This window comes from Urtica dioica, chromosome 6 (assembly GCF_054948205.1).
Source record: "Urtica dioica subsp. dioica isolate 48M chromosome 6, U.dioica_male_clone48M_v1_H2, whole genome shotgun sequence".
Lineage (NCBI taxonomy): Eukaryota > Viridiplantae > Streptophyta > Magnoliopsida > Rosales > Urticaceae > Urtica > Urtica dioica.
In genome coordinates this window covers 27,487,843-27,497,375 of record NC_142761.1, presented here as the reverse complement: position 1 = coordinate 27,497,375, position 9,533 = coordinate 27,487,843, and the positions used below count along the sequence as shown (strand labels likewise).

Below are 9,533 nucleotides of genomic sequence, written 5' to 3'. Positions count from 1 at the left end.
AATTGGCTACTCACCTAATTAATTTGTTGTAAAAGAAATTCAGTGGAGAAATAACATAGCGGCCTACGTGTAAGTTTTAGTTGTTCCCGAAAGAATTGTTTCTTATTTTTAGCAATTTATTTGCATCATTGTGATAGGGACAAACATTGGCTATTTAAAATTAAAATCATATCGGATCTAATCTTTTAAGCATCATGATTATGACTGCTGTTGCCTTATCCATCTTCACAGGTGTCATGTTATATCCTCGGGTTAATATTCTTAAAATGAGAAAAGGTAAGAAGAACGGAATATATAATCAATTTTTTTTTTTTTTGAAGGCGGAATATATAATCCATAACATAGTTTTTTTTTTTTTGCTTTCTTATTTTGATTTATTTTTTTGTCTTCCGATTTTGATTTTTTTTTCCTTCCAAACATCAATATATTTTGTATAATTTTTTTTATGTATATTATAATCATAATTACTAATACTATATTATACTATATCAATAACATATATTATCATTTAGTTTCTTCCGACCTTTAATTTTTTTTTCCTCTCTCATCAATATATTTTGTATATCTTTTTATTTATATTTTTTTCTCCCTCTTTCATCAATATATTTTGTATAATTTTTTTATGTATATTATAATCATAATTACTAATACTATATTATACTATACCAATAACATACATTATTTTGAGTATATGTTATAATATATCTATAACATAGTTAATAAGGAGCAACTCCTCCCCCACATGCATCCTAGAGCCGTCACGTGGCCCCACCTGACAGCGACATGTGGCGGTTTTTTTTTTGCCTTCTTTTTTTCTCAGCCTTCAATTTTTTTTTCACAGCCTTCAATTTGTTTTTTTCATTTTCATCAATATATTTAGTCTAATTTTTTATGTATATTAATTTTTTTCCTCCCTCTCTTATCAATATATTTTGTATAATTTTTTTTATGTATATTATAATCATAATCGCTAATACTATATTATACTATATCAATAGCATACATTATTCTGAATATATGTTATTATATATATATGTTATTATATATATATATATATATATTCTTGGAAAAACTATGTGGTATTAATATTACACGTCGATTTTATATGTTATTGTTTGATGTATAATACACTTTTGCAGTTTAACATAACAATATTTATTATTAATATAAATATAAGAAATTTTTTATACTTTCTATTTCTCTATATTTTTTTTTTAATTTCTTTTATCAAAATTTAACTTCAACTTTTACTTACCCGAAATTTCTTTTTCGCATAATACTTCTAAGAAATCTGACAGATAGGAAAACATGCAGTATTTTGAAAACCTTTGAATCATAAAAGAATTTTTTTTCTACCTTTTGTTATTTTTTTAAACATCATTGACAACGATTTTGTTAGATTTAATTTAATACAATTAAAAGTTTTCACATTACTCTATTTTACTTATTTTTCTTTTTCACTTTAAAAAAAATTGCTGACTCGCGCATCGCGCGTTTTTTAAACTAGTCAAATTAGAAAGCATTATCTCACCTATCATAATAATTAAGCAATAGTTAAATGATTAGCTAGGTCTTTTTTTTTCTTTGTTAGAAAATCAGCTTCTAGTTTAATAATAATATTTCTTTTTTGTATCAAGTCTAATTTGTCTAGTTAAGTTAATTTCCACCATTTTCATAAATTGTATTTAGAAAATATGATCAATTAAGGCACGTGAAACGTTAAAAATGTTAAATAGCCAACGTTTCAATATTTATGTTTATATAGCTAATTCTGATGATGTGTCAATTAAATCAAATATGTACTTCCGATTTTTCCTTTTCTGTTTTATTTTTTTAAATAACAAAAAAAATTAATAAAAAATCAAATCACTTAAATATGGGAACTGATTTTTAAATACTCATTGTATTCTCTCTCTCTCTCTCTCTCTCTCTCTCTCTCTCTCAATCTCTCAATGATTCTAGATCTAAAGCTTAACTTCTTGCTCGATGGAGGAGTCGGAGAAGCGTGGTGGAGGAGCTTCGGTCAATGAAGAGAGATCCATGGCTAGCGGCGTAGTTGTGGTCGTGAAGGCGTCTGTAGTGGCGGCAGTGAGGATCAATGATTGGCAGAGAGAATTGGTAGCGAATGGAGGTAATCTGCTGTATCGGCAAGGCCGCAAGGATCGCTGCGACGACTTTCCTAATCCACCACTCGCGTAGAAAGAACCATCATAAGACACGGCGGAGGAGAGTTGCACCGCAACAAGGAAGAAATTGTGATTCTCGTCGGAGGCACGCTGGCGTTCATCGTAAAAGAGCGCAGACAGGTGATTCAGATGAAATAAGCCGTAACATTTGAGAATTTTTCATTTTCTTCTTCTTCCGTAACCTTTTTTTTTTCTCACAATTACATTTTTTTTTTCATAACCGACCTTTTGTTTTGTTCTATTCCATTTTTTTTCATTTACTTTGTTGTGAATTTTTTTTTTTTTGAAACTTTCCTTTTCTTACGTGTAATAATGCTTTCAGAGTGCAAATCCAAAGCCAAGATTGTAGATTGAGAAGTGAGATTCGTAAATTAAAGATTAAGTCTCTAGTCTAAAAAACATTGGTTGGACTTTACAAAATTGTTGATTGATTATCTGTTGTTTTTCGAGTTTTAGACAAACTGAGAATGTACAAAAATGTAATGAAGAAGAGTGTGTTTAATTATGTTAATATCTATGTAAATTTGTATTAATGTTAGTATATTTGCGTTCATGTATGGTAATATGTGTATGTCAATTTTTTTTTGTTGTATGTTAATTTGTGTTAGTATGTAAATTTGTGTTAATTTCGATATATTTATTTATTTAGTTGTGTTAATGTAAGTAAATTTGTTAGAAAAACGTGGAGAGAGAGAGAGAGAGAGAGAGAGAGAGAGAGAGAGAATTTAAGAACGAAGAGTCACTAAACGTAATTATGGTAAACTCATTTAATTACTTATTTTTTATAGCCCAACTCATAATCCGGACTACAATAACTTTTTATGATGAAATATGTAACTGAGTTCCACATTCTTTCATAAACTAAATTAGAAATATCTTTGTCTCTTTTTATTGAATGTAAAAAGACTCATAATCCCAACTGTAATTATTATTAAATTCTATATATGCGACGCTCTCCACAAATAAATTATTTTTACAGCTTCTCCATTACTTTATTAGTAAACCTCAAATTTTTCTAAATAAAAAAATTTAATAAACTTCAATTTGAGGATTTTTATTAAGTTAGCCCAAAATATTATTAATTTTTTTTTTCCACCCATATAATTTAGTTAATATTTCCATTTATATGTGATTACGGCCGCAAAAAGTTCCAAAACAAACGGCACAAAAAGCTATAGCTTTTTAAGTCAATCAGATCATCGTATCTGGTTCTCAAGGGAAAAAAAGGAGAACGAGGGAGAGAGAGAGAGAGAGAGAGAGAGAGAGCTTCCACCGATTGAAGGAAGAAAAAAATGGCGAAAAATGAAGATCTTCCGATTCCCGTGTACTCCACATTGGAGCCTGTGTACGGCCATGGATCACTGCTCGAAGAAGCTCAGCTCCGAATCGACAACCTCAATTCCAAGTTTCTTCAATTCTTCGGTTCTCAACCTCATGTCTTCGCTCGCTCTCCAGGTATCTTATCACTCTATTCTAAATTGTTGCGTGTCTGTGCTTAAGTGTATATGTTTGCGATTGAGTGAAATTTAATTATGGAAAAATCGTAATTTAATTATGGAAAAATCGTTGGACCAGGGAGAGTAAATTTGATCGGAGAGCACATAGATTACGAAGGTTACTCTGTTTTGCCTATGGCGATTAGGCAAGACACGATCATTGCGATTCGGAGACGAGACGACGATGGTGAGAATGGAAAATCCGAGAAGGTTCTGAGAATCGCTAATGTCAATGATAAGTACCAGATGTGTACTTATCCTGCTGATCCTGATCAGGTGTTGAATAATGACTTTGGTTATATATTATATTTGTGCCTGTACTGTGTATGAAAAGTCGTTTCGCTGTTTGATTATTTCGATGTTTGGGATCGTGATTGAAAAAAAAAATTATTGTGCTATTTCTCTGAACATTTTTTCTGGTCCCAATCAGGTAAAATTGTGTATTTTTTTTGTGCTCGTGTTCGTATGCAAGTGGGTGAATGTTTTTCCGTGATTCAATTACTATTACTTATTAGGTGAAGTTGTACTTTTAATCGAACTTTCTACTGATCTTAATTTGGTATTAATTCCCTGATGCATCTCTATGTGCATGTATGCGCGTTTGTATCTTGATATCCTCTTTTTTTATTGATGTTCTTCGATCTGATCCAGGTTCATAAAAGATTAGATATTTATCTTTCTGGCCAAAGTTAATGGTGTAGTTTCTATCTCTATGCTGTACCCAAAAGATGTCACTGTAGTTTATTTCGTGTGTTGAAGTGAGAACTGTTTGCTTGCAGGAGATCGACTTAAAAAATCACAGATGGGGTCATTACTTTATCTGCGGGTGAGACTTAAAGCTACAGTCTTTTAGTAGAAATTCATAGTCTACTTACAATGTCTGACACTGTTCAATAAGCCCACTATCTACGACAAGCCAGGATCTCATTTTGATGTACCGTTTATGTGTAATATGTGACATAATTTCTCACAATACCTTGTAACTTATATTATCTCATCCTGATTTGGTTGCTCATTTACTATATGGTGTAAAATGATTAGGATCTATCGATTGCACATGAAAGCTGTGAAAAACTGATGCCTTTTGTTCTATAGGTACAAGGGATACTACGAGTATGCGAAATCAAAAGGAATAAATGTTGATGTGCCAGTTGGACTGGATATTCTGGTGGATGGAACAGTTCCTACAGGTGTAGTTCCTGTTAATCTTGATACGGAGACCAATTTTCTAGTGTTTAGAGGAAATAAATATGTTTTAATCGTGTGTCTGTTTTATTTTCATATAGGCTCGGGATTATCTAGCTCCGCTGCGTTTGTTTGCTCTGCCACAATCGCGATCATGGCTTCTTTTGATGTGAACTTTCCGAAGGTTCATTACTTTAACTATTTCGTACATGACCATATTGAGTAGTATCTAAGTTGCCTACAAGCATCATCCAAACCTAGCAGGAGTAGATCTATTAACTGCATATATTTGATCATCAACAGAAAGAAATTGCCCAACTTACATGTGAATGTGAGCGCCATATCGGAACTCAGTCTGGTGGAATGGATCAGGTAATCTCTTCACACGTTTCAGTTTTGACATTTTCATCACTATTAATTCCTATTAGCCATAAATAATTAACATTTTGGATGTCTCAGTATTGTTTTAATGTGACACTGGGTAATCCTCGGTATTACTTTTGGCAGGCTATTTCTGTGATGGCCAAAACTGGGTTCGCAGAACTTATTGATTTCAATCCCATTCGTGCTACTGATGTTCAATTGCCAGCTGGAGGTTCTTTTGTTATTGCTCATTCTTTGGCAGAGTCTCAGAAAGCTATCACTGCTGCTACAAATTACAATAACAGGGTCGTCGAATGTCGCTTGGCTGCAGTGAGTTTCGTATAATATTTTGGGATGCAATAGTTTCTCAGTGCATAGCATTCATAATTTACCTTAGATCTGAACTTAATAACTAAGATTTGTATTTCAAATATCAAAGCTAATTTATTGTAACGAAACCCTTATATCAAAGCTTAGTTATGTTTTAAATATCAAAGCTAATTTATTGTATATAATATATATATATATATATATATATATATATCTATAATAAATGTCAGAACTTAAAATTGTTGGATGTTGACATGATTGTTTAGATTGTGCTCGGTATAAAGCTTGGGATGAGGCCGAAAGATGCTGTATCCATAGTTAAAACTCTTTCCGATGTTGAAGGGTTATGTTTATCTTTTGCTGACACTCATAAGTCTAATGATCCCGTACTGGCGGTCAAGGTAATTATTCGCATGTTTTTTCTTCTACAGTACACATTTAATTATTCGTTTACGTTGCATGGCTGATTCAACTCATCATGATTCTGTTGAAGGAATTATTGAAAGAAGACCCTTACACCACTGAAGAAGTAGAAGAAATTATTGAGGAAAACTTACCTACAGTTTTGGTGAACTCTCCGAGTTCATTGGATGTGCTTAAGGCTGCAAAACACTTCAAGCTACATCAGGTACATGCTTCTTAAGAGAAAATTGCTGGTTCATTTTCTCATTATACTTATTAACATGCTTTTCTTGTTTATCAGAGAGCTGCACATGTATACTCTGAGGCTAAGCGAGTGTACGCTTTCAAGGACACTGTATCTTCAAATCTAGGGTATTTGTAATTCACTTTTTCTCCTTTAAAAATAGTTTTTGTTCCCTTCTAAATTTTAATCTTAATATTATTTTTCTTTCAAATTAATTGTCTTCTCTACTGTTTCCTGGCAGCGAGGAGGACATGCTAAAGAAGCTCGGCGACCTTATGAACGAGAGTCACCACAGCTGCAGCGTCCTGTATGAATGCAGGTAACGACGAGTATAGCAGACATTTATATGCGAAAACTCAAAATCATTTCAATTATTCGTTGCAAGCGAAAGAATATGAAATTCGACTGAATATTCCTTTATTTCAAGTTACTAATATTTCTTTTATTATCATTTTTGTCCTTCAAATTCTACACACAATGATACAAGAATGAGAAGATAGTAAAAAAAAAAAAATCTAAATATTTTACCTCAAATCTTCCGACTACAAAACACAATTTTTCATACTAAAATCCGGGCTCCAAGTGGAAGCTAAGAATTCTTTCCGTTGGGTTCGGTTAGACCACAAATAAACAAAATATGACTCTGAAATAAGGAAAACATGTGACACATTTAAATGTTTTTCTATCTAAATTTCTTCCTATTTTGTGCAATTAAACTAGCTGTCCGGAGTTGGAAGAGCTGGTGAAAGTGTGTCGCGAGCACGGTGCTCTCGGGGCGAGGCTGACAGGAGCAGGATGGGGAGGCTGTGCTGTTGCCTTGGTGAGAGAGAGTATTGTCCCACAATTTATCCTCAACCTTAAGGTATAGACCTTTTACGCTTTCATTATATATGTACATACACACACTGATGTTTAACTTTTATGTAAATCAGGAACACTTTTACCAATCGAGGATCGAAAAGGGAGTGATCAACAACAATGATCTAGGCCTCTATGTTTTTGCTTCCAAGCCATCAAGTGGCGCTGCTATTTTCAAGTTCTAAGATGTTTCTACGTTATTATAAATAAACGATTACGAGTGAACAATTGATTTTTCTTTATCCTTCTCTCTATCTATTCAAATCTCACATGTGGTGCATAGATCAATAAAGTATATTCTGCTTCTGTCTATCAATATTCGAATATTCTTCTTGTTGATATATTCAGTCACCCTTCTACACTCCATGAGTTCTTTAAAAACTAAAATAGTCTAAGACCGTTAAAAACTAAAATAGTCTAAGACCGTTGTTATTTTTGTGATTTTCTCTTTTTTTGTATGTGCTATCAAACGTAGAAGAAAATGGGATTAATGCTCCAATGGACCATAGTACAAGCCCATTATATATTTGTCGATAAATATAAGTGATTTTTCCAACTCTAATAATAAAAAATCGGATTTTTCCAACTTTATTTATTTAAAAAAAAAAGTCACAAATAGGACCTCGTCAGCAGAGAGAAATTTATTTCTTACCCTCAATTTGCCGAATTGTTAATGACAATTTCACCCTTGTTTCCATCATTAAACCAAAAAACCTAGAGAACATTCGAAACAAGATTCTCATCAAACACCCACAAAAACCCTCCGCCCGAGACACATGCAACACCGCATTAGAGTCCACGAATGGGTCATGACGCCATAGTCGTAGTCGAGAAAAAGGAGGCTCTTGTGACGAAGAAATCAACGACATCAAAGAAGAGAACGCTATGAGCGCCGCCAAAGTCTTTTGCCAAACGCCAAATTATTAAGGACTGTGAATCCTCTAGCTCCTCTGATTTCGACGTCAGGAGCATTCGTCATGGCCCCGTTTAGAAAAGACCTACGCCGAAAGGTTAGTTTTTTGTAATTAATTTTTTTTTTAATGTTTCCCATGAATTTTGATGGAGATTGTTATTTTCATGGATGTGGATTGTCAAATTTTGTGACTACTTTATAAAAATGTGTTGATTTATAACATTGTTTTGGTATAGAAATTTTTAGAAATGTGTTGTATTTCAAGAATTCAAATCGCAAAGTTTTTCGGTTTGCTAATATCTAAACATTGCTGCTTTATTTGGTAGAAACGTGGCTTGATAAACTGCATTTTTATGTATATATATGTCTGGTTTGTGTTGGTTAGAATGCAGTTAAGATGTTGCTCTAGTTTGTGTGTTGTTGTTGGCCTGTCCCGGACCAACGAGGACAAAACCGTCACAACGGCTTCACGGACGTTACAACTCGCACGGACGCCCCTCGACCGACCATTAGCTCGCTCGGTTGTCCATGCGATTGGTCATGGACTCGTCCGGCTGTCCATTCGGTCGGCCATCCACCTAGTCGGCCATCCACTTGCCCGGCCATTGGCTCGCTCGGCCATCCACTCAGCCGACCATCTCCTTCTCCCGAGCACTCATCGCTCCCTATAAATAGAGACCCCGACTCTATTCCAAAGGGAATCCCTTTTTGAGTCCTAAAACGCTGTTGAACCTCTAAGTCACTCGTTTCACTCATATTTGGCCTTTCACCCCTAAACACCTTTCTTTCACCTCACTGATACTAATGTTGGGCGTCGGAGAGGTAAACAGAGGCAACCCCTCTGTTTCCCCTTTGTAGTTCATCGTTTAATCACCCTTTTTAAGTACAACGACAAGCTCAGACACCATCCTCATCTAGGGAGAACTCGGGTCACCGAGTTCAAGACGCTGAGCTCTAACGCGACCACTTGGTCCGACCTTGGGTCGAACCGTCTAGAGCTCCTAAATAGTTGTCCGAAAATGAGCGACAAAATTTTTGGAGCAAGAAGGAGGGGACTTCCCTAATTGGCTGCTCGTTCCCTCACAACTTTCATTCTCTACCTTAGTCGGCAAAACTCTTGACAAATGAGACATTTGCCCGCTACCTCCGCGGCCGGCTGAGCAACTAGCTTGAGGTACGGCCTAAGAAGTTTGGCACACCGCGTAGAGGAACAACGGCCTTGTGACAATGAGAGACAGCCCCTCGAACCGGCCAATGGTGCCGATGACGCCCTCCGTGAGGACATGGCCCGGAGACTTGCCGAGCTCCTCGATCGGCCGGGGGTGGATGGCATGCTCTGTTGTCAATGGTGCCCACAAGAAGAGTAGTAGTCATTACTTATGTACATTTGATGTAATGAAGTCTCACGAAGACTCTTGCTTGTAACAGCTGAATAATTAATAAAAGTTGAAACGTTCATTCATTCTTCCTTGTCAGTTTGAAGCTTTATGATAAACTATAGTCTTTACTCCTTAAACAAACCTAACAACAAATGAAGAGTCAAATATAGATTTGCA

The 9,533-nt window shown here is 34.8% G+C and overlaps 1 protein-coding gene across 1 annotated transcript; it reads left to right on the top strand.

Annotated features, from left to right (window-relative positions):
* Window positions 1-3,336: 3,336 nt before the first annotated feature.
* GALK (Mevalonate/galactokinase family protein) lies at window positions 3,337-7,374 on the top strand. Its single transcript, XM_089617058.1, has 13 exons — window positions 3,337-3,641; window positions 3,762-3,958; window positions 4,462-4,508; window positions 4,778-4,872; window positions 4,969-5,051; window positions 5,171-5,239; window positions 5,375-5,560; window positions 5,827-5,961; window positions 6,054-6,188; window positions 6,264-6,334; window positions 6,448-6,525; window positions 6,927-7,068; window positions 7,139-7,374. The coding sequence occupies exons 1-13, from the start codon at window positions 3,479-3,481 to the stop codon at window positions 7,247-7,249; spliced, it is 1,512 nt and encodes a 503-aa protein (XP_089473184.1). The 5' UTR covers window positions 3,337-3,478; the 3' UTR covers window positions 7,250-7,374.
* The last annotated feature ends 2,159 nt before the right edge of the window (window positions 7,375-9,533 follow it).